This window comes from Takifugu rubripes, chromosome 13, assembly GCF_901000725.2.
Source record: "Takifugu rubripes chromosome 13, fTakRub1.2, whole genome shotgun sequence".
Taxonomy (NCBI): Eukaryota; Metazoa; Chordata; class Actinopteri; order Tetraodontiformes; family Tetraodontidae; genus Takifugu; species Takifugu rubripes.
In genome coordinates this window covers 10,669,698-10,694,021 of record NC_042297.1, presented here as the reverse complement: position 1 = coordinate 10,694,021, position 24,324 = coordinate 10,669,698, and the positions used below count along the sequence as shown (strand labels likewise).

The 24,324-nt window shown below is 45.0% G+C and overlaps 2 protein-coding genes across 4 annotated transcripts in view; one reads left to right on the top strand and one right to left on the bottom strand.

Moving 5' to 3' along the window:
• The first annotated feature begins 7,910 nt into the window (after positions 1-7,910).
• Positions 7,911-13,531, top strand: zdhhc1 (zDHHC palmitoyltransferase 1). 3 transcript variants are annotated; one of them, XM_029846353.1, is made up of 11 exons: positions 7,911-8,845; positions 9,233-9,434; positions 9,632-9,800; positions 10,214-10,315; positions 10,418-10,542; positions 10,878-11,033; positions 11,118-11,227; positions 11,370-11,458; positions 11,615-11,720; positions 11,792-11,867; positions 12,730-13,531. In XM_029846353.1, exons 1-11 carry the CDS (start codon positions 8,804-8,806, stop codon positions 13,170-13,172), a joined length of 1,620 nt encoding a protein of 539 aa, XP_029702213.1. In that variant the 5' UTR covers positions 7,911-8,803; the 3' UTR covers positions 13,173-13,531. The 3 variants fall into 3 exon arrangements, with proteins under 3 accessions (XP_029702213.1, XP_029702214.1, XP_029702216.1); XM_029846354.1 differs by having other exon boundaries at positions 7,913-8,845; positions 12,733-13,531; XM_029846356.1 differs by having other exon boundaries at positions 8,704-8,845; positions 9,215-9,434; positions 9,625-9,800.
• A 132-nt stretch (positions 13,532-13,663) lies between these two features.
• LOC101066720 (transient receptor potential cation channel subfamily M member 1-like) overlaps positions 13,664-24,324 on the bottom strand; it is a 20,012-nt gene continuing 9,351 nt past the window's right edge. The window contains exons 2-28 of the mRNA XM_029846076.1: positions 24,030-24,106; positions 23,664-23,856; positions 23,364-23,577; positions 23,167-23,291; positions 22,797-22,968; positions 22,518-22,692; positions 22,281-22,404; positions 21,336-21,408; positions 21,082-21,182; positions 20,837-21,001; positions 20,195-20,329; positions 19,858-19,908; positions 19,616-19,756; positions 19,372-19,401; positions 18,996-19,288; positions 18,687-18,915; positions 17,879-18,010; positions 17,667-17,807; positions 17,397-17,525; positions 16,920-17,171; positions 16,547-16,721; positions 16,191-16,211; positions 15,960-16,104; positions 15,450-15,652; positions 15,246-15,378; positions 14,800-15,155; positions 13,664-14,674 (exon numbers count right to left, since the gene is read on the bottom strand). Of these exons, the coding sequence (XP_029701936.1) occupies positions 14,022-14,674; positions 14,800-15,155; positions 15,246-15,378; positions 15,450-15,652; positions 15,960-16,104; positions 16,191-16,211; positions 16,547-16,721; positions 16,920-17,171; positions 17,397-17,525; positions 17,667-17,807; positions 17,879-18,010; positions 18,687-18,915; positions 18,996-19,288; positions 19,372-19,401; positions 19,616-19,756; positions 19,858-19,908; positions 20,195-20,329; positions 20,837-21,001; positions 21,082-21,182; positions 21,336-21,408; positions 22,281-22,404; positions 22,518-22,692; positions 22,797-22,968; positions 23,167-23,291; positions 23,364-23,577; positions 23,664-23,856; positions 24,030-24,106 (4,638 nt within the window). The 3' untranslated portion in view covers positions 13,664-14,021. The remainder of the gene's footprint in view (positions 14,675-14,799; positions 15,156-15,245; positions 15,379-15,449; positions 15,653-15,959; positions 16,105-16,190; positions 16,212-16,546; positions 16,722-16,919; positions 17,172-17,396; positions 17,526-17,666; positions 17,808-17,878; positions 18,011-18,686; positions 18,916-18,995; positions 19,289-19,371; positions 19,402-19,615; positions 19,757-19,857; positions 19,909-20,194; positions 20,330-20,836; positions 21,002-21,081; positions 21,183-21,335; positions 21,409-22,280; positions 22,405-22,517; positions 22,693-22,796; positions 22,969-23,166; positions 23,292-23,363; positions 23,578-23,663; positions 23,857-24,029; positions 24,107-24,324) is intronic.

Below are 24,324 nucleotides of genomic sequence, written 5' to 3'. Positions count from 1 at the left end.
ACTATTTTATGATCCATGAAGACCACTAGTCGACACCACGTGAGCCTCGAAAAGAATCTCATAGAACGATTTCATATGAAATGTTAGAAATAGATTACGCCCGATGCAAATTACTGATCTAGCATGGAGGAACATTTAGTTTAATCTGGTAAAAAAACAGTCCAGGGTCTCATGAAGTAGTCAGTGTTAGTCTGGTATGTTAATATCCGTACACAACAATGGACAAAGGGAAACAAAACATCACCGTCCACCTGCTGATAACGGCCACACAACCCGCAACCTTGTTATCATTTGTTCATTTGTTCTGACAGACTTCTTAAATTGAGACATTAAATATTGCAAGACATCCAGGTTTATGAGTGTTTCTGCATTCCCATTCTTGTTCTCACACTTTTAAAGGTGTGTTTGAGGGTTCAGACTTGGTTTTAACATTCAGGGGTTTAGTTGTGATAGGTTTTGGGTTAGGGGCTAGGGAATGGATTAGGTCTATGAAAGTCCTCACAGAGATAGAATTACAAGAGAGAAAGAGAGAGAAAGCGTGTGTGTCTGGGTGTGTGTGTGCACGCGCATGTAGTTGTGTACGTGCACGTGTGTGTGTGTGTGTTTGTGTAAACTAGATCCATTTAACTACTGGATGTGAACATTCTGACCTGGTTCCCTTCACATGTACATGTGAACGAGTCAGATCAGAACAGTCAGCGCCCGGTCACCATGTGAAGTCACTTCCTGTTCACTGTGGCTGAAAAATGGGCTCTTTGTTTCTCTTGTTAGAAGATGGCGTGACACAAGGATGTCCAGCATGGACATCAGCTAACTGTCAAAACACCTCTTGTCCACGGTTACCAAGAACAGCAACAATAGCACATTGCTAATGACTCATTTAGCAATTATTGGTCCAATAGCGTGCACAATAATTAGTTGCTCCCACAGACAACATGTTGTTGCCTGTGGGAGCAACGTTAGCCTCCACTGATTCTTTTAGCCTCCAATGATTTTTTGGAAAAGTGTTCCAGTGGTCTAAAGTAATACCGTTAGCTCAGTAGTAGCCTCAAAGCAACAACTTCTGGCGGTCATTTCTGAGTTGGGTTTGTTACTGGATGGATGGATGGATGGATGGATGGATGGATGGATGGATGGATGGATGGATGGATGGATGGATGCATGGATGGATGAATGGATGGATGGATGCATGGATACATGGATACATGGATACATGGATGGATAGATGGATACATGGATACATGGATACATGGATGGATAGATGGATACATGGATACATGGATACATGGATACATGGATGGATGGATAGATGGATGGATGGATGGATGGATGCATGGGTGGATTGATGGATGTTTGAATGCTATTAGCTATTAACAAGCCCAGTTAATAGAGAGCAGCAAAAAATTGGGACATTTGAACATACAGCAATAGTTACATCACATGCTTTTATTCTTTTAAAAGGGCTCACATATATTTAAACTTTGCTTTTGATCAGCTGATAGTGTAGCTGTAGTGTCCATCTTATTAGCAGCTAACAGAGGCTAAATGAGCCCTCATGTTAAACTAATGGTATTCTCTGAGGGATAATCTGTCTGGTGGATTACTCAATGCTTAATCTGTCAGGTCACGAGCCCACTGGCAACAGCTGATCTAGTAGTGTCCATGACTAAGACCTGGTCCCATACCAACCACAATCATGTACTTGGACTCAGTGCATGTTCTTCCTGCTTCGAATGTGTTTTTGTCTCTGATTGGATTAAGGTTCAGAGTTCAATCGAAGCCTTTCCATCACAGTTGTGACCTAGACTCTGTTGGAACATCCACCCTGTTGCATGACTTTATGTGTGAACACGTGGAGCTCAGAGGTTTCATTTCCTCTTTGTTATGTGAACAACCTGTTGCTCCTAACATTCTGCTAATAGCTTTATTGGATTATACCTATTTGTTTACTGGGTGCCTGTGTGTGTAAGTTTTGCCAAAGTCATCTGTGCTTATGTGAGAGTTCTGGATGTTCTGCCGTGTGTGAACCAACAACAGCGTCCACAGCCAGAAAACAACCAATTTCCTGAATGTTTTGTGAGTCAATGCCATTGCAGACATTGGTGTAAATAAAAGGTAATTGAGATCCAAGTTTGTGTTGTTTAGCCAGGTTGCAGAGCCCTTGAGAGTCCCTGAGGAGTGTCCTTGTCACTGTTCATAGGACAATCGAAAGAGGCCATTTAGTAAATCACGTGTAATTAAATTAGTTAAAACAACTTCTCAAAAATATGAAATTAAAATTCTCTTCCTGAACTACAGTGGTTAGAAAGAATGTAAGAATCAGGCCTTGATGGGTCTGGACCTAGTTTGCTGAACATCACAACTGTGTCACCATTTTTCAGTCAGCTTTGATCCTCACTTAGCATTTTCTTTGTGAGGCAAAGAATCTGTGATTCCTAGCATTTGAAAGATCCTCAGCCAAATGATCTTTTCTGCTGTCCTCTGCTTGGAATGATTAGGATCGAAGGCAAAGTTGGGACTTTGATGCAACCTCCCAGAGAGATGGAATGCTAACAGGATTTATGAATTATCAATTTAAAGCGTTAAAAGTTATGGATATAGTGAGCACCAAACCCATGATGCTTTGACATTAGCCAACATGACACAGGGGCAAAAGGACAGAACTTAGTGGCTAGTAAAACAAATGGCCAGATCTGAAAACCAAAGTAGCTCAGCTAAATACCAGCCTAATCTGACCAAATGGCAGGTAGGCGGAAAGGAGACAAGGTGGAATCAGGACAATCAGGACAAGTGAGTATTATAACTAGAGAAAACACTGAAAGCAAGACCAAACAGAAAAAAGAGTGCTGCGAAACACATCCATCACAGGAGCCACTGGTGACATAGGAGAAGACACAGAGGTGGGACAATGTGTCTTCAAGCTGGTGGTGAGATACAATTTGGAGGATTTGCTTGATGGCTATTAAATTAAATTGTCAGAATCAATATGTGCATTAGGATTAGGGTCATTTTAAATGCAATTAATGCAGATGCAACTCACTGTTCTTGTAGCTGAGTGACAGTGGACCATGGGGGGGTGGGGGGTGGGGGGGGGGTACCTCCTGAATCACCAGATGGGTTCAAGTACAGACAAAACAACAGCTAATGAGTATGTAGCTTCAGGGAAGTGCTCCGTGCTCCAAAAAGCATCTCAGTTCTAAACATGAGTTAGCAGAGGCTTTAAATTATGATGTAATGCCTGGATAAATGTCATGGATCTTTTCATTCTCACAACCGCAAAGAGGAAACCTGGAATTCCTTAGGACCATTTTTGAATCGGAATTATAGGGATTATCCTCCCTGTGTAGTTTGTGATTAATCTGATTGAAAATAAAAATAACATTGGACATCCCTTTCACTGACTGATGAAAGTGTTCTTGGCCTGCACAGATGGTTGTTTTTCTGTTACAAAACTTCACGCTCTCTTCAGGATTGACTTCTGGATAATCTGTTGTAAAAACAGGAGTTCCTGAACACAAATGGATTAACAGGACGGGACATTGTGTCTCCATGTGCTTTGGCCTGGGATGTAGTTGTTGTTGTTTTGATCTGAGGTGTAAATTCACATTGTAGCTATTTCTGACCTAATGTTCCTGGTGGTGTGGTAGCAGGTGAGCTCATAAGCTGATTAGCCGTAGTAGCTGAGTGAAACAAGGCCTCAGCTTTGTCAGCATTCAATGTGAAACACTGAAAAACAGGCTGAGCTTCACTGAGAGAGAACACGCCACCCACGGAACACTCAGCATTTGCTTCAACTTCTGGTTGAGTGAACACTGGCAGGGTTGGCTGCTGCTCACTGACAACTTTAACTGGCTTTTATTCCTTTCGTACATTTGTTACCCAACCTGTGCTCACTCCATAAATGTAAATGTATCCTATTAGCTGTCTGGTCATCGATAACAAGATAGAATATTAATAGGGAACCTTCTGTGTGGTTCTCTGGATTAAAATTAGCCTCCCTGGTCTGTTCCAAACTACTGAATGTCAGTTGGCTCTACTCCTCTGACTGTCCAAGCTCATCTACAATGTGGACTGACAGGACAGGCATTCGGTCCATGTTTGCCTGGTCTCCCTTGGGGCTTGTTCACCATCCCTAGAAAGGTCTGCTCCAGTGTCTACACCTCCACCCAGATGTGGTTTTTTGGCCATGCTCCAATGTGTGTCCTCCTAGACTCTAGACCCACATTGAGGTTCAAGGTCGACACTTCGGCAACCATCTGGTCTAAATTCTGATGTTCTCCACATAAAAACGGCCATTGTTGACCACATAGTTGGCCACATGCTAGCCAGAGTAGCTTGGTTGGATACACTACAGACATCTGTTTCCACACCACTGTCAGCTTCGGCCTGTTGAATATTCCCTCACACCTCATCCAGGATCTCCTCATTTACTCTCAATAAATACATTTTGCTTTCGTATATTAACATGCATATGGACAATATCAAGAATCCCCTGACCAGAGGCTTCACTTCCGGCCTTGAGACTTTTGAATTTCAGTACCTTAAAAAATAAGCCAATACAAAAAATGAGCCAATCAATACAACTTGTTTAACCCTTATGTACTGCTTCTATGTTATGCCTTCACTTTATGGTCATGAAGTTATAAACTCCCCATCCAGCCTTTTAAATTTGTTACTTTTTAGTAACAAGTTTTGTGCTTACAGATGCAGATGTTGTGGCAGTGTCACTGAACCCTCTCATCTCTGGATGACTTCTGTTCACCATAAATGATCACTGTTATGCTGTTTTACCATTTCACTTTTTCAAGCGTCCCCCATGACCCCTCATAGACCAGCAGGTGTCTGTCTCTGCAGGAACCTGCTCAGAGACAGTGGTGGGAAAATGAGGGAACACAGACAGTTCTCATGGTAGTGTTGAGGTCCCCCTTGAACTGTCACCACTGTCCATTAAGAAATACACGCAAACCTAGCACCTCTACATGTATAAACTCTTAAAACAGTTTTTATTTTTCTATGTTTTGGGTCACTTTAGGTAAAAACCTTATATTTTAAGCTGTTTATGGTATTAGTGTTGCTGTCAAAAAACAGTATGCAAGGGTTAAGCCAGAATATAGGTTTTGAGGATTATTAGTTTGTTGCCTTTTGAATGTGTGTTCTCCTTAAAAAACTGTCCTAAATGTGATAAATATGTCATCGGCTAATGCTCACCCTCATGAGGCTTCACTACATTTCAGATGTGATGTTCAGCGTGTTCAGTGAGCTGATGCCAGCAAACTTCCTCTGACCCGAACATTCTGACCCACATATGGCAGATCAGGCGTAAGCATGTGGGCCGATGGTATGGACCCGTTGGCGACTTTGACCCTGCTCATAATGGGTTAATTGTTTCAAAAAGAACAGAGTTGAGAAGGTGGTGAATGCATGTTGTAAACATGGTATAGACACAACAACATCACATGACTGAAGCTGCCGAAGCTCAAGAGCTGGTCAGAATACCCTCTGACTGATGATAGCAGCAACAATAAATATATAATAGCAAATAGAGGTTTAGTCTTTTGTGAATAACAGTAATCATGCACAGTAATAAGGAAAAGAAGTGAATGCTAGAAGATTGAAACAATGTTGAGAGGTGGTCTGGTCTGATGAATCCTTTCACAGTCTAATGAATAGGGCTGTTTTCCATCCTGCGGATGAGCCTGGTGCATATGTGTGTGTCTTAACCAGGGGCACATGGGACGAGGAGGCACCATGAGAAGGCAAAGACAATGCTTCCACTACATCTATGTGTACCGTACAACCTACCTAAGCACTGTTGCAGACCGTGTTCCACCTTTAATGGAAACAACATTCCAGGATAACACAAAGCTAAAACAGCTGAGGAGCACAACAACAAGGTTGAGGTTTAGACTTAAAATTAACCAGGCCTCAGTCCAGTTGAGCGACTGTGGGATGTCCTGGACAAACCGGCCCACCTCGTAGCTTACAAAATGTAAAGGATCAACCACTCACATCTTAGTGCAGATACAAATAGCTCACCTTAAGGGGTCGAGAAGAGTCCAGCCTCAATGGGTCAGGGCTGTTTTTGTAACAGCACAATATTAAGCAGGAGGTCACATTTTTATATTTGATCAGTCTACACATAATATTATTATTGCACTGTACTTATACGTGTACATATATAATATATGAAAAATAATGTAAGAAAAGCATTTTCTATAAAAGTATGGCTGTGTGAGGGTGGATGCAGTAGAGTCGAGCAAAGAGCTGTTCCAGTAGATAATAGTATCGTCAGCATAGAGGTGTTGATCAGCATCGTTTATGGAGATGCAGAACCAAGTTAGGCCCAGGATGGATCCTTGAGGGACACTCTTATGGATATTTAGGGAATCAGACACAAAGTTTTCTGACTTCACTGGCGTCAGGTTTGCAAACAAGTGAAAACGGCTTGAGGACAGAACAATGCTGGAGAATCATGTGATCTACAGAGTCAAACGCCTGGTCCAGATGTATAGAGGCAGCTGAACAGAGCTGTACTGTATATTGTCCATAGCATTGATGATGTCATCAAGGCCCTTTAGGGTAGTGGCAATGTACCCATGGTTTTCAATTTAGGATGTGGTTCGAGTTAATAAAGTAATTGTTAGAATTTGGCTCAGAGAACTCCTCCAGTGACAATTTGAAGAGAGAAGAAGCATCACTGGATGGAGGAGGGGATTTTGGTTGAACAGGTCAGTGTTTGGAGCAGTAAAAACCAGTGCTGACTTGCCAGCCGTGATCATGCCACCAACTTTCATGGAGAAGAACATTTGTTTTCATAGATTTTACTGTTTTGCAGAGTGTATCAGGCGGTCCTGATTACCTGAAGGCAAGCCAGTCACCTGGAGACTGGTAAGACCTGGCCCCTTCTCCATAAGACATTTTTTTTCTTATCGTTGCTTATTGCTTATTTCTTACTATGGTCTACAGTCTGTTGTGTGGGGTTCATCCAAGCAGGATTCTGTGATACGTTCACTGTCATCCTGTTTTTTTTAGATAACACAAATTTGCAATGTTATCATGGCTTGAACAGAGACCTGGCCTGGGATGCTAGTCTCTCTACTTGGCCCTCTTAAGAGGATGCATATGAATACTTTTTGCTGTGGTGAAAACTGACGCTAAAATGACAGAAATTAATTTTCACACAGCAATTAGAAGAAGGCAGAGCAAAACTGTGTTTACTGATAGAAACCACTGGAAGTGGTCTGGATTTGGATTGGTTTGTCATAATAAAATCTCATTTATTAAAAAAAATGTTGTTTCTCAGAATTCAGGCTGGATTTCCTCACATGCCCACATGCTGCTTTTTGCTGACTGAAGATAATTATCAGCAGTTTTCAGCTCAGGTCCCCTGAGAAAACTTAGGACCACTTCCAGAAAAACAGTCATCCAACCTCAACCTCCTGTTCTGAACAGCTGCAGGCTCTGGATTCTGCCAGATTACTCCACAATCACAGACGTCAGGATCTCAGGCCTTCATTATATGAGCCAACAGTCCCGTGAGACAGAGAAGAAGGTCCTCGGGTCTCCGTCAACGACCTCTAGTCTGGCCTTTTTTCACTTTTAGAACACAATAGCTGCTCCTCGACGTGAATGTTGCTGTGCATTGTGCAAACAGATGGAATTCATTTCACTCATCTCCAACAGTTCTAATGTGCTGCTAATGTTGGGAAAATTAGCAAGATTAACCTAATCTAAATGTCCACATTCTCAAATTATAATTACAATGTTAGATCTGATTAATTAAATGGATTTAGTACATCAGATGAGATATAGGAGGAGGAGAAGCAAGAGGAAGAGACACGAGGAAGAGGAGCAGCAGAGAGATGGGAGGAGAGTCAGGAGGAAAGAAAAACAAAACAAAATAAACCACTTTTTATAAGAAAAAACGTTCAAAAAGTATGTATAAGCGTGTGTGTGTGCGTGCGTGCGTGCGTGAGTGTGTGTGTAGTTGAATATTGTGAATTTTGAAATTGGAACTGTTGTCTGGGACACTAGGGTCCCCTGCTGGATTTTACATGTTCCCACAGCCAAGCACTACTCTCACCAAGGATCTGCAATTATTTTTCGCTGTCAACATCAATGTATAATTAAATCAGATGATAGCATCTCTGCCACACAAGTGAAATGATAAATTACTCAAAAATAATTACTTCCTCAATTATAAAATATGAATCAATTTGTGAATTGGATTTAGACGTTTAAGAATCTGTATTTTGTTGCGACGAATCGTGAAGATTTGGGTAAGTTTTCACATATTAAAGCTGATTTCATTAGATCGCTGCAGGCACACTTCAACTTCCGGGTCACGACTCAAACAGGAAGTGAGTGTAACGTTACCATGGAAACGTCAGCCACCGTGGTAACAAGCTTATAACCTCGTATGTTTCGGCAGCGATGCTAAATATCTTAAAAGGTAAAATTAAGGACGACGTATGATTTGCATCTTTAACACTTAGCCTGTTGACGCTGGAGCAACAGTCGAGCAACAGCCTACGATATCGACTGACGCCGGGTCGATTAGCACGCTAACATTCATCAATATACCGCGCCGACCAATGAATCAGTCAATAATATAAGACGTTCCGGCCAGAATTAGGACGAAACAACATCTGGTGGCTCGGAAAGGTTCGTAATCCCTCTGCACTGAGCAGAGTCAGCACGGACGGATGTGAGTTAACGTGTACCTTGACGTTCCGGGGTCTCGGCAGCCCGATCCTCCGGGGCCCCGCCACGGCACCGTCACTCCTCCGCAGCTCTGGCTGACATGAGACGCCAGGGACCCTGGCCCACAGGCCCAACTGAGCAGGTTAGTATTCACACGTCTTCTCCTTCTAATCTGCACCAGAATCACAATTTCTGACAGAATATTGTACTCATTTCAAATTTGAGCCGATTACTCTGTGTGTTGTGTGACAGGGATTAATTACAAGTTAAAATGCAGGTTGTAGTAGTGACGAGGTAAGAGAGGGCGATTTCTGTCACAATTCGTTCACAATTCATATATATATACACTGAAAATATATACTACACAGGCAATGATGATTCAGATCTCACTCATATATTTTATTGAGGATGTACTGACTATAGATCCTTTTGTAAGTGGCAGTTGTGGTTACACGAAGTGGTCACGTGATCACCATCAGAATAAAATAATGTACATTTCCTCGGTCTGAAGGATGGATGCATTCTGTAGGAACCCAAACCGCACGGTGCCAGTGGCAGAGGACAACCCACACCGGGCCGATGTACCGCTTTGTTCTCGGACCAATGGCTGGAGCTGGCCGCCGCACCCATTCCAGCTGCTGGCCTGGTTGCTCTACATCTATTTTGCCATCACCACCTTCGGAGTGTTTGTGCCTCTGCTGCCAGCACACTGGATCCCTGCAGGCTACATTGTATCCTTACATTCAAACCTCATTTGATTTAAGATGGATGCAGGTGGACACAACGTCAGATAAATGTCATGTCCACAGAGATGGACCTGGGTTGGCATGCCAGCCCAAAGAATGATGTGGTTTGGATAGCACTGGGATGTTTTTGACCAGAAAACTTTCCACAACTGTTTGATTCCTGACCTGAACTCAGTGTACAGGTGTGATGTTTGCATGTCACCTGTGCGTCCACATCACCGCCGTATCCATTGACCCAGCTGACCACAATGTTCGAACCAAGAGCGACAGAGGTCCGGTTCCTGTCTTTGACCGCTCCAAACATCCTCACGTCATTGAGAACTGCCACTGCTACCTGTGCCAGGTGGATGTGTGAGTACTACTTTAAAACAATCAAATCAAACTTTAGTTAGCTCCCACAGAAAATGAAGGATCCAGAAACCAGAGCAAAGTTTGCTGTAAACGGTGGTAATCCTGAAGTAGGTGGTAATCCTACTGTACCTGCTCGTACACGAACACGCTGTCATCATAAGCAGCTGCTGTTGTCAGCAGCCAGGTGAACAATCAAAAGTTGTGATTGATGTCTAACAAGAATCCTTTTGTTCCTACATTTAGCACCACACCAGGCTTGTGAGTGCTCAGGTAGGTCTGAGAATTGGTTCCTGTTTTACCTGTAGAGTCTTGTTAAGGTTGTCCTTCTGTCTGTTGAGGAACTAAACTCTGAAGAACTACAGTCTGAGTCCCATTTAAAGGTGTGTGTTTGTGTGTGTGTTTGTGTGTTTCAGGGGACCCAAGTCCAAGCACTGCAGTTCTTGCAATAAATGTGTTGCTAACTTTGACCATCATTGTCGATGGCTGAACAACTGTGTCGGCAGCAGGAACTACAAGTGAGTCAATTGTTCACTGTGTCCTGTATTCAGACTGTTCTCTAGCAGCGGCTCTACGCTGTATTAGTGTGTATTCAGTTCTGCTGTGTTGCTGCTCCCCAGGTTGTTCCTCCACAGTGTTCTCTCAGCCCTGCTGGGGATCTGCTTTGTCCTGGTTGTTGCCTCCTACGTGTTTGTGGAGTTTTTTTTGCATCCATCCAGACTGCGCACCAACCAGCACTTCCTGTGTAAGTCACCTGACCTCTGCAGCCATTTGCAGCCAGGATTCCTTCAAAAGCTATGTGGCCTTTCAGAAATGCTCCCGACATTTTTCTCAACATATACAACACATTCATTCCACCAGTTTTTAAGGTTTGCCAGGAAGATGTGACTTTTGCAAAGTCTGCTTTCCCTTTGTGAACATTTCTTTAGCAACAATCGTAACACTAAGGGTACACACACCCCGGAGTTTTTCAATAACAAACACTTAACAAATGAGACAAAACAGAACTCATTTACCAAATGTTCCTCTCATCTTCTGATGATCTGAGCCCAACTGGTGGCCGCGGTTACTGTGTTGCAGTGAGGAACGATTCGTCGGTGTGGTTCGTGTTCTTGCCGGTGGCCCCGCTGAGCTCGGCTGCTGCAGTGATTCCTGGCCTGGCCGCGGTCACCATTACGCTGGCATTGCTGTCGTCTGTGCTGCTCTCTCACTTGCTCTGCTTTCACATCTACCTGAGTAAGACCCACTCACCATTCACCCGGAGCCCGTAACTACAAACGAACAGACCTGAACAGCAGAGTAAGACGACTGTGTGCTTAGTGTGGAACAGACTCAGCACTTACGAGTACATCGTGCGACAGCGTCACCGTCACGGCAGAAGAGACTCCAGGAAAACAGCAGCAGCAGTTCCATCAGTCAGCCTCTTCAACGTAATTTACATCCTTCCAGTCGATATGTTCAAACTTCGTCTGAATCGAAGCCTCAATTGGTTGCCAGAATAATTAGTCTTTCATGTACTTACTCATGATGCATATGAGCTGTTTGAATCTAACGTTTGTTCCTCCATGTCAGGATGCGGACGGTCCGTCGCCCCAGGGTTTCACCCAGCCTCAGATGGACAACGAGGAAGGTCCCACTGTGGCTGTGCACGGGGAACCCGCGTAAGTGTTGTGGAATTATTGAGGAATGTCAATGAACGAAAGGTTAGTTGGACTACAAATGGGAGGAATCAAAAACTGCAGCTGCAGTACTACTTACTCTCAGAGTTGACTTCAGGACCTGTTCTGTAAAGTAAAGAAGATTTGTTTGTCTGTTAGGACATTGGTGAAGAGCAGAGTGAGAACCGTGTCCAGTCCTGTTGTGGAAGAGGCCAACATGTCTTCAGAGCTCAATGCAGCGGCACCCACACGCCGCCGCACACAGGTAAGGCTGGTGTTGTCACCGTGGACACGAAACTTTCACTCTTCCTCATGAGCGTCTTTGTACGTTCAAAGAAAAAAAAGAGGAAGAGCCAGAAAGTTCCATCAGAGATGACCAGAGATCATAGCCCGAACAGCGGCCTTCCCCCAGGTGAGCTCGCTCCTCTTTTCTGCAGTTTGTGTGTGAAAGTGTCCCAGTATCATACTGATATACAGTGATCCCTCGCTATATCGCGGTTCATCTTTCGCTGCTTCGCGGATTTTTTTTTTTTTTTTTACAGTGCCTCTGAATCCTGATTGGCTCAGGGGCTTTACTGTTGTCTAGAAATAAAATATTGACGCTGTACTGTATTGATTTTTCACTTGTCAACAGTTTTCGTTTCTGTACATTCTGCCAACTTTACGTTTGCATTTTTTCAATTGAAGACACACGTGTTGATAAAGAGGAGGACGGACTAACACTTGGTCGCTTAGCAACCATGGTGAGAATGGCCACTGAACTTCAGCGCACGGCACAAGAATGGGACCCTTTGATGAGTCGTTCATTGCAGTTCTCAAATATAATTGAAGGTGGCATATCCGTTTATAAAAATCTTCTTGCCCAGAAAAAGAAAGAGCGCCAACAACTACCCATAACAATGTTCTTCTCTCGGAGAAAGACTCAGTAGAAACAGACGCTACAGCGGAGCGGAGTCAGGACGCAGAGGCACAGCTGGGACTGGGAAATACGCGAGTGACAATGTTTCCAATCTTGTATTACTAGATTAAAATTATTGTTTTAAACAAATTTTAGTCTTTAAAACAGGTTTTGATGTTTGGTTTCATTCTACTGTTCAGTATTGCATTGTAAAATAATTAAAAAAAATAAAGTTGCTACTTCGCGGATTTCACTTTTCGCGTGTTACTTTTGGAATGCAACTCCCGCGATAAACGAGGGATCACTGTATATCGTTAATGGTTACTGGATTACTGGTTCAGCAGAGTCTAATCTGGATGTGTTTTTGTTTCCCAAGCAGATGCCAGCAGTACGTCTTCCGTGTCCCTGGCTCAGAGAATTCCTTTCCCAGCGTTTCCTCTGAGGGCCTCCCTGCCCCCTCTGGCCCCGGCCCTGGGTCCAGTACAGGCGGCCGCCCCTCCTGCTGAGTACCATTCAGACTCTGCAGAGTCTCTGGAGGAGATACCCATGGTGTTGGCTAAGCTGGGTTCTTCTCTGACAGTTGGAGACTCGTCCAGGTTCTCACAGAGGACTGTCTCCGCATTTCCTCCACAGTCCTCCCACTGCAGGACTAAAAGGAAGGCCTCAGCATCCAGAAATAATAAGAGTACTGGGGAGCTGATGTTTGAAATGTCCTCCACCCAGCCCCCCACCGTGTTTGTCAGCAGGGCCAGTGGAGACACCACTGTTACCTGCCAAGACAGTCCCACACTGGGTCAGAGGGAGACTGGGATCATGTGAATGGACCTACGGGCTAATGAGACACTCCAGTTTCTGCTTTTATATGTTTTTATTTGTTTTTAATCAATCCCAGTGGACGTCAAAGCCTTCTGGTCACTTGTAGCAGCCTTCACTCTGCAGCCGTGCTGACACTAATGAACGACTGTCGGAGGGTCAGAATAACACAAGTCACTATTTACTGTTTGTATCTTTTTTATTTATAGAAATTTTTCCCAGTGATTTTTCCAACAATATAGATCAGGTCGAGTCCTGAAGGTTAACCTGCACCAGCCAGAGCCGCTCTGGTCATGTGACTATGAGATGGCGAGGCAGTCACACGATGAAGGGCATTTTAGGCGACACTTGGTGCTTTTTATCAATAAATACTATAACTGTATAGCGTCTCCTGTCGTCGTCGGATTCAGTAATCTGCTCAGTGAAACATCTGGTTCCGCTGCTTCCTGGCTGGTGAACGTGAGCACTAAACTATTGTGTCACTTCCTGTTGTGTTGGGCTCACTAAAACACTCAAAAGTGAATATTTGTTTAAATTGAGTTGTAGACTCAGAAGCTTTTCCTTCAGCTGGATCTCGTGGGGAGTCAACTCATACCGAGCTAGTCGGAACTGAAGAAGCCTCTCTGTTTGAGAACCTGTGTGAATTCTGAATAATATTTTTACTCTGAGCGCATCACTGCTATTTCTGTTATTTCACACATGTTGAAAAATGGGACTTCTAAGCACCCGTCCAAGTGTTGACGTGTAAAACTGAAAATAACATTGAAAACATCAGATGTAACATCAATAATGTTGTCGTTCTGGTTCTGAGTCCATCCAGACTCAGACCGATCGGTAGCAGATACGGGAGCTGGCTCACGGAGTCCCTCTGTCAGAGAGTCTGGACTCCGTCCTGGACTGCAGGACCTCTGTGATCCCGCTGAATGCTGACACCAGATCTTTGACACTGGCACTTGAATGCAGCGCCTCGTCCCTCTCTTTCCTCTTCATCTTTCTCGGATTCTCATTCAAACTCTTGGACCGAAGAGTCGGGTACATCTGATCCTCCCCCACCAGAAACTCCTCCTCCACTTTGTTACTATGGCGATTGTGCCCATTATCAGATCCACTGCAGGTTGTCTCCGCATCTTGTTTATCCTCAGAGGAAGGTTGGACTCTGCAATGAGACCCACTTGAGTCCACAAAGGGGGTGACAGTAGTTGCTGTCTCTTGGTGGGCGGGGCTACAGAAGATGCCGCCAATGGACTTCCTGTGCGAAGCCAAGGTCCCGTGGGTTGGAGAGGATGACCTCACTAGAGGAAAAGATGCTGCTGCCTCTAGACGGACTTTCTCCAATGGATGCCAGTCTTGACTGGCATCCATTGGAGTCGGAGCCTCAGCACAGCCGTTCTGGGGGGGGCTGAGGCTGCTACTGCATGGTGAGATCAGGATGTTGATGTTGGACAGAGAATGCGCTCTCTCCTTCCGCCCCGATACCTCTAGACTCGATCCAAACTCCTTCACCACATCTGGAATTAGAAGGTTATGGTTGTCAGATATGGCCAGAGAAGATATGTTCAAAGCTTTTAAGGTTCTAGCATGGTACACACGCACACACGCACACACACACACACACAGACACACTCCATTGTACCTGTAGTGTTTCCTGCCTCGGTGCTTCTGCCTGGTGCCTCCAGACCCGGTCCCTCAGTGTCTCCAGACACAGACCCCCTGTCGTGGTGCTCCAGCTGGTATCGGAACAGACTGTATCCGTCTCCACTGTTGACACTGCCGTGTCGCAGCAGAGAAAGCTCACAGACCGACGAGCCTCGGGAGCGCGTGGCGAAGAGCTCGTCTCGCTCCACCCCTGCCAGTTTCTCCAGCGCGTGCATCATGCGTCCGGAAAACTCCTCCAGCTGAGCCAGGCGGAGGTCCACTGTCTGCAAGGATGCCTTCATGGAGTGCTCCCTCTCATTCACTTCCTCCAGACGCATGAACATGTTCTCCACCCTGAACAGACAGTGAACAATCGCAACCTTCAGTCACCAGATCATAATGGACATAAAACCTCAGTGATGGACAGTCAGAACCTGTCCTGACCTCTCTGATGTCACCCGGATTCTCTCGTTGTTGGACGACTGTTTCTCGTCATCTTTTTCTCGGAAATATTCCTCAACACACTGCTCCTCAAACTCGTGCAGGCTCTTCAACTCATCCAAATTCAGCACCAGCTCTGAGGAAATGACAACAATCAGCTGAAACAGCAGGAGAACCTGAAGTTTGAAGCTCAGAAAGCAGTCTTACGGAGTCCTCGCTCCCGATGATCACGTTCGCCGTCTGGCCTCTGACGACAGGGACAGAACAGTCGCCTCAGGAGGATGTAGATGTGGGAGATAATAATGAGGGGAGGGGGCAGTATGGGACGGTCATGGAAGGTCATGATAAGCTGATATCGCTGGAACTTCCACACCTGGTTGGAGATGGACTTCACCTCAAAGAAGGTGTTACTGTTGACGAGAAGAGGCGTCACAAAACCGCCACGTGAGTAGATCTTAATTCGCTGAAATCAGTGATTCATTTCAGTGAAAACAAACCAAAGGTGAGAAATGTTTAAAGAATCAAGTATATATTTTGTTACTTAACAGAATATCCTGGCGGACTCACTTATAATAATACAAAAAAACAGCTAAGGGGAAAGGCTGTAATCCCCCTATAATATAATTACCATTATGATTCTTATGTTAAAAATAGATCACGACAGCTGTAGACCTGAAGTATATCTGATAAAAATGTGGTCAATGCTGATTGACTGACTTAAAGACGGCAATAAGCAGGTTGACCAGCAGGATGTTGGCGACCAGCAGGTAACACGCCATGATGGCCGGCGTCAGCCAGGCTCCAGGAATACAGGGAGGAAGCTTCTTCCCATCTTCATCATACAGGTTGTCTCCACATGGAGCTTAGGGGAAACATGTGATCGTCTTCACATTTTCCATTATTGTAGCATATTCTGTAATTTCCTGTTTGACCGTGTCAGATACTTACGATTGATTTCCATCGCATAAACTTTTGTTCGGTGGAGAAGAGAAAAATAAAAGGGTGAAACAGTCAAAAAAGAGTGAGAAGTCAAAAAGTAAGCGACAAAGTAAAGATGTTTCTGCAGGTTATTAGTCGAGCCTCATCAATAGTAGGAACATTGTTATATTTCATAAATACTGAATTCAAATATATAAATACTGCTCGTGTACAGCTAAATGTTCATCTTGAAATTACAACCAGTTAAAATTTTAGGAGCCAAAAGCACGGAACATCTTTCACCCTGTAAAGGCAGCGAGAAAAATCACCAATCAGAGAAGGAGCAGCAGCGTGACTGAGAATCTTACTATGAACTCTAGTCTTACGGTCTATGGAGTCAGCAAACACCTCTCCGTAGATCATCCAGTACGGCATGTAGAAGATGTTTCGCGCCAAGCGCCAGGTCGGCTCCTCGTCGGGGTGAAGGATGGCCTGGCGGGCAACGCCGAAACTCATCAGCACCACCAACATGATGACCACAAAGTACAGCATATCGATCATCTGCAAGAAATGTCAGCACTGATGACGACTCAGCGGTTTCTGGCCAGACCAGCTTATGATACTTCTGGGACATCAGAGGAGAGACTATTTAGCTGATATAGATGCTATGCTAGTAGTCACTATTTGAAGAAATTCCTACAACGAAAATATTTTTCACTGGGGTTCAAAAGCTATTACAGCTGGGATGGGGGCTGATACCATTTTGCCGATCATCATGACGTAGGGTCCAAGGTATTTGTTGACTCCAAAGATGTCGAGGACTCTGATGTACCAGAAGATGATGTCGACGCAGTAGATGACCCGTCCATAACCCATGGAGGGCTCGTTCTGCAGCCGTAGCAGCAGACCCAGCAGGAAGACAGAGATGGCCACCAAGTCTGTGATGTTCCAATAATCCTCCAACCACACATTGATCTTCTGTTTCAGTTTCCCTGGTTCAGACATCAGGATCTGAGAGCGTTGATAAAAATTGAGCTCATATTTGAGGCGGAAAACTTCGAATTCAGCATCCAAGTCAACATAATTCATCAAATACCTTTACTGGACTTTAATAACATAAGAGCCGGTTAGAGATAAAAGTAGACCCTTAACATTCTTAATGGAGCATAAGGAGCTGGACATCAGATTATGGTCATGAAAGCCCTCACAAAGATAGAAGGACAAGGGTGTGTGTACCTGTCGGACTTTCTCCAGTCCGAGTGTGATGATGTAAGCGATCACGGTCCACTCCTGAAGAGACGGCCATCGTTCCATCTTCACCAGGATGATGTAGTTATACAACATGAGGTAGACCAGGTAGGAGATCTAACACACACACACACACACACACACACACACACACACACACGCACACACGCCATTTGATTTGTGCTGTGTATGGTGATGATGTGTTATTAACTCATTATTTCTATAATAGTAACATATATATTGTATATCTAAACTCACCGTATTGAACCAGAATTTTGTGAATGGAGCGTTATAGAACTCAAAGATCGTCCTCACAACTGGAGTTCTCCTCTTGATTTTGTTCTGCTCTTCCTCATCATCGCCTTTCTTTGATGTAGCGTCCAGGTTGGAGGCGGCGTCCTGGGACAAGTGTGCTTTCATCACAATGCTGAGTGGACAGAACAGCAAGGGTGGTTCTGCAGGGTCGTTACCTTGCTGGATTTGCTGTCCTCGTCTTTGGTTCCGCGGTCCTCGTTGTTTCTATTTGGACGATTTGAAGCTTCATCTCCAAGACGAAAGTCCAGCAGGAGAATCGCAGGTGGGAAAATGATGCCGAGGATCACCTGCAGACGACGATGCCATTACTCTATTATGATTGCATCATGTTGTGTCGTAGACATGTCCATCCAGGAGCTTTTTTCTGTTGTGCAGGATTTAAATATCCCAGTGTGTCACATGCAGCTTGAGCATACAGTAATGCTACTCTTGTCCTCTTGTGTCCACTTTAAGAATGAACTTTAGAGAATTGAACTTTATTTCTGAACAACTGACACAGCCACATGTTTTACTTATTTAATTATTTTCTTCTCCTGCTATCTTTATTCTCTTGTACCTTTAAAATCTTCACACAACAATGACCCCATCTGGCAGGACCGTTAGTTTATCTAATCATCCCAGTAGTTCCAGCGATCTGAAGCTGTTTCACCTTCCAGCAGATGGTGATACTAACAAACGGTTCTGGTTCCACTCTAGTCATTCAGCACTGGTTTTACCTTTCCGCCTCTACTGAGCTGTGGGTACCGACTGAAAGAATGATGGGCCAACTCCAGATAACCACTATCACCACAACCATAAGACCGCTCCTTTAAAATGGCCTGTAATCCTCATTTCCAGCAAAAGGTGAATAATGACAACGTTCATCAACACAATATAAAAAAGATCTGTAGCAGGCGACGAAAATAGGTTGAGATAGTTTACAGTATAGTTGTGTGTCACTTGGTTCATTGTGTCATTGGTCACCTTCAGACTGTTGCTCTTCCCCATCCTCAGGCAGCCCATCCACATGTCAGTCAGCAGCATCTGGCTGCAGGTGTGAGCGATGAAGTCACGATGTTTGGCAGCGACAGCCAGCTTCAGACACGTGGAGTTGCTCCAGTTCTTCAGCTCGTACGTCAGCAACTTCATGGCCACCTGCTCGTCGCGTTTGTAGGACTGATCCAGCAGTTCATAAGCCAACTGGCCAAATTCCCTGTGCAGGACACAAACACAACACAGCCATCAACCACATCTTCACAAGACACTCTGGTCCCTGGTCCTTCTGGGACTCACCTGGAATTGTTCTCCAGATCCTGAAAAATATCATCCACCAGTTCGCTCTGGGAGGACTCGTGGGCCATGGCCTTGTACAGTTTGCAGGCCACCAGGGCCTTGGCCATGGCCTCCTCCCCGTGTTGCCACAGGAACAGGGCCATGGTCTGGCGCTTTGTCAGCACAGCCCAAATCATCAGCTCGTGGAAGGGATACTGGAACCTGCTGACCTCAGGGTCGTCCACATCGACATCCAACTCCTCCTCCTTCTTCTTGCTCTTTTTCCCTCTTCCTTTCGAACGTGGTTCATCGTCCTGCAGGAGCCCCGATGAGACCACATCAGTCCAGGTGAGGTCAAATATGAGGGCAGATGATTTAAACAATAAAAAGAGCAAACCTCCATCCCCAGAAGTTTCAGAGCTTTAGGCTGCAAAAGAAAAGAGGCATCATTTGAGTTACACATCAAACAGGTGTGTTTCAGACCTGAGCTGTGTGTAAGGTAACGTAAATGATGCTATATGTAAAGCAGCTTGAGATTAAGATCTATGGTATTAGATGGCTAATTGATGGCTAGGCTGCCGTTGTCATAACGATGTAGAGATGCTACCCAGTTCATTCTGTGTTGATGTGTATGTGCTCACTCTCTTCAAGCCATATAAGTGGTTGTACAGTGTCCTGAAACTCTTCCTGGTGTATTTGCAGCGGTAGGCTCCTCCCATCAGGACCTCCAGCACCAGTCCAATGTCGATCAGTGTGATCTGGTAATCTGGAGGAAGATTCCCCTAAAACACATACAGTATCTCCTCCTCACTGTCGCGTCCTTCCAGACAAAAGCATCGTCCTTCACTAACAAGCGGTGCGATTCATCAAAAACAAAACTCACCTTTTTCACATCTCGCACCACAATGTGAAGCGTGTTTACTGGTCCCAGCTTCTGCAACACAATAAACTGGGTTGTTACTGGGTGCTAGAATGTGTAAGGAAGTTTGTGACATAATCAGTAACTGAGTGTGAGTTGATGAGCAGTCGAAGACGGTCTGAACACATCTGGTCAGTTTCATCATGCAGATGTTTCATTTTCAGAGAAATTTCAGAGCAAGTCGTTTTATTCAACCTTAAACCGAATGATTCACACACTTCCAGTTACAGATCAGCAGGTAGAGGAAGTCTGGAGTGCGAAAAAGGAAAACCAGTAGTGGGTCAGCAACACGCAGCCTCACCGTGTTGTAAAGTTCCTCCAGGCGAGGAATCGTCAGGAAGTGATTCATATTCACGCCGTTCTCGATCAGCAGCTTGACAAAGTCCACCCTGTCCAACACCAGAGCATCCATCATGGCCTGTTCCAGGGAGTTCACCTGTGATGACATCACCGTGGTCACATCACAATATCCTCAATGACCACAAATGCTGAAAGAACCCCCCCCAGACCGATCCGATTCTGGCCAGCGTGCTCCTGTTATAGTTTGCAGCAGATGTTTTTGGAACAGGACACTCTTCACATGTCTAAAAATTATTTTTCAGGATTTCACATTGACGGTGTGATGGAAGTGTGACTTGTTACAACGTAGGTGCGGTTGAAATCAGCGCTACTCTTTTATACGTTACAGGTCACTTGCATTAGCAGACCGCGTGCAAGGAGCAATGAGATTAGTTAGCAATAAAATGAGCAAACATATTTCTACTAATGTTCATGACTGAAATGCAAGTGGTCCGAAAACAAAACAAAAACCAAGCACTGAAGCAGACAATGTAATAAACTATGAGATTTGGGTTTGGTAGCTGATGTTTATTAAGCTTTGAGATGGTTTCAATGGTTAAAAAGATGCGTTACTGAAGAACAAACAATTTTATGGCTCTTTTACCCAGTTGAGTAGCTCCAGTTTTCGGGGGTCAGTCTCTTCAGGTACTTCAGGTTTGCTTTTGCCTCCTTTACACTTTTTCCCCCTGGCTTTGCCTTTACCTCCTCCTGCTGCAGCTTGCTGGACCTTCGGACTTTTCGGGCGCTCAGTGGGTAAACTGCACACAGGCTGCGGAAAACAAAGGCCGGAATAGTAAAACCGATTCATTTAAATTTAACATGGTTCAATTCCAGCAGATGAGGACTTACAGGTGCATGGAGGCCAAACACGAAGATTTGACTGCGAGCAATGTCCACTCTGTTCCAGGCCAGAGCTAAACTGAGCTGATCTGCTGCTGACGCGTTGGTGCCTGCACCAGGTCAGACACAATGTTCAGCATGTTGCATTGCCACATTTAGGTGTAAGTCAGCCCCATTTCAGGTTTGGCAGTCAAATGGAAAACATATTTCTACCTTTCTATCTGAGTAAATGTTGAAAACTTCACATAAGAAAGGTGAAATACCTTTAAGAAGAGCCGTCAGGATAGACATCTCGATATCCTGCTGCCCTTCTAAACCCATCCTGAACACCGTGATCTACAAACAACAACCATTAATACAAACAGTCAGACGTGAAAAACTGGAGGCACAAACAGCAGTCAGCGGTACAATAGTCAGAGGGGAAGCAACAGTCAGTAGGACAACATTCAGAGACAACAACAACAACAGTCGATGGTACAACAGTCAGAAGCAACATTAGTAGTCGGCTGTGCAAACAACTTTTAGCTACAAACAACAGAGGCAACACAGTCAGTGGTACAACTGAGGCACAAGCAAGAGTCAGATGTGATGGTTAAGAAGGCTCAACACACACACACACACACACACACACACACACACACACACACACACACACACACACACACGCACACACACACACACACGCACACACACACACATGTGGGGGTGTGCCTGTGTACCTTGTGAATGTTATATCCAGAAGGAACTCTAAATCACCCTTATAATGTCTTTCTATTTAAAATTGTATCCATTTATTTGTGCAAAGTCAGATCTATGCAACAGAAGGTACATCTTTACAGAGAAAACAATGTGATTCTCAGTTGTAACACAAAACACTCACACACAAGCAGATGTAGAATCCCATCCTGCCGCTTCAGTTTTTATCTGCAGCTTTTACTGAGAACAATTCGTGTGAACTGTTGCAGTGTTTTAATCTGAATACAATCATCTTAAGTGATGTGATTTAGTTTAAATGTATATTCTGCTGCAGCTGGCCGTAGGAAGAAGCAGATGACTGTGGGATTAAATAAGGGGAGGTCACAGGACAATCTCCATTAAGTGGAGCAGTTTTCCGTTGCTTTTATCATCAGTGTTCGCCCAGCATGCCTTTTGTTTGTCCTTCATGATCGAAACAAGAGGCGACCCAAACCACCGCAACACGGACCTACCAAAGATTTCTTCTTCATGCACTCCATCACCATGAGAACGATTTGTTGCGCCTGGAGGCGACTGTAGTTAAACGTTTTCTGGATGGTGACCAGCAACTGGTCTTTGATGTTGTCACTCAGCATCCTGGGGCCACAAACACAAGTCAATCGCTTGACACCATCCCGGACAGATGAAACCATGTGATCCTTTTTCATCGCGCCACACTTTCAATCGATTCAGGACGCTGTGCAACTCACCCGTCTTCTTCGCAGTATCTGTGTGCAAAGGAGATGATGTCAGAGGCTCGGCCGCTGCCGTCACAGATGACAACAGGCACGGGGGGCTCCTCCCTTAGACTCTCTAACATTATGGAAATGACATTGGGACCGCCTTCCAGGATCAGACACACCACAGGAACACCCTGGCCCAGACCTGTCACACACAAAGAGTTTTCCCTGTTATTTTAGATTAAATGTCCCCTTAAAGGTGGGAACAATCAATGGTCTGCTATCTCTGAGTGGTTTCCCATGACTGACGTGTGTTAATCTTCTGCAGGGCGATGTGTTTTTCCAACTGCCGACGGAGACGGACCTCGGCTCCGTACTTCCCGGTGGTCCCGTTATCGGACAGGATGAAGTGCGAGTGGCTGCTGTTCAGGGCCGACAACTTGCTAAATGGGTTGGACATCATCTGGTAGGGTCGAGTCACCTGAGAAGGGATGAAAAACTGCTCACAGTGGAGTCACAACTCACTCACAGCCCAATCAGACGACCATCAGTACCACGGTTTTATTTGGTGTAATCCTAAATATTCTTCCAAAGATCAGTCAGATAAGCTCTTCTCCCTTTTTTGGCTTGAGCCATTCTGACATAACTTTTTAATCTGTTTTCACCCAGTCTGTCTTACATCTCTCCCAATAAGGTCCTCTTTGTTCTCGATAATGCCCCAGGGAGCGATGCCAATTGCACAAACTTTCCCTCTGGACTTGGACGAATGGTCTTTGAGAGCATCTCCAACGTGGCTGATCACTCCTGAAAACAACAGGTTTATCAATCCCAGAGGAAGATTTCCATCATTCTCACTGCGTGGTCTCAGAGTCGCACCTGTGTTGACCCCCCCGGTGAAGATCCAGGCTCCGGTGGTCACGGCCGCTTTGATCAACCCTTTTCCAAACACCTGCTTTAATTTAGGAGGCAGGTCAAAGTTCTGCAGACCCCCGTGGACCGATATAAGCAACGTGGGAAGCTCCAACTGCCATTCCTTTACCATCAGATGCAGCAGATTGTCTGGCTTAGAGTCATAGGAGACCCGAATGTACTGCGGACATGACAAAGGTGGTATTGATCCAGACCAGGAGACATTTTGTTCCCGGCAACATTATAAAATGGAAGCATGGAGCTCACCGTCGCCTTGTTGACTTGTCCTCCTCCCTGAAACTCGAGAACACCGTAGGTGTCAGTGGGGGAGGGCTGGGTGTGTTTGAGGATGCTCCATTTCTCTGTAGTTCGGACATCCACGTCCACCAGGGGAGCTCCCTCCTCTTTGTTCCCCACTGGGAGGAAATGATGTTGTGCTATCAGCTGGCCACAGCTACACCTGTGTAGCATTTAGATTTTAATTTTAGACATGACAAATACCTGGGAACCGCCTGGTTCTGCTCTGCCAAACAGAAGCTTTTCTTTTAATCTCAAATGAAGAAGCCTGGCGTCATGGTTACTGAGCTATGTACCTGCGTGTGTGAGAAACTTAAAGCCAAAGGTGTGTCTTACCGGCTGCTGTCTTTACTGACAACAATCTGGACACATTCTCTTTTCTGGAAGGTTTTTTCAATCCACACCCTCTGAATCTGGAGAATGGGATGAGAATATCAAAAAAGAACATAGGCATAGAGAGGAGAGGAGAGGGGAGAGGAGAGGAGAGGAGAGGAGAGGAGAGGAGAGGGAGAGGAGAGGAGAGGAGAGGAGAGGGAGAGGAGAGGAGGACGAGGAGAGGGAGGAGAGGGAGGAGGAGGAGAGGAGACGGGAGGATAAGGAGGAGAGGAGGAGGGGGGGGAGAGAGGAGAGG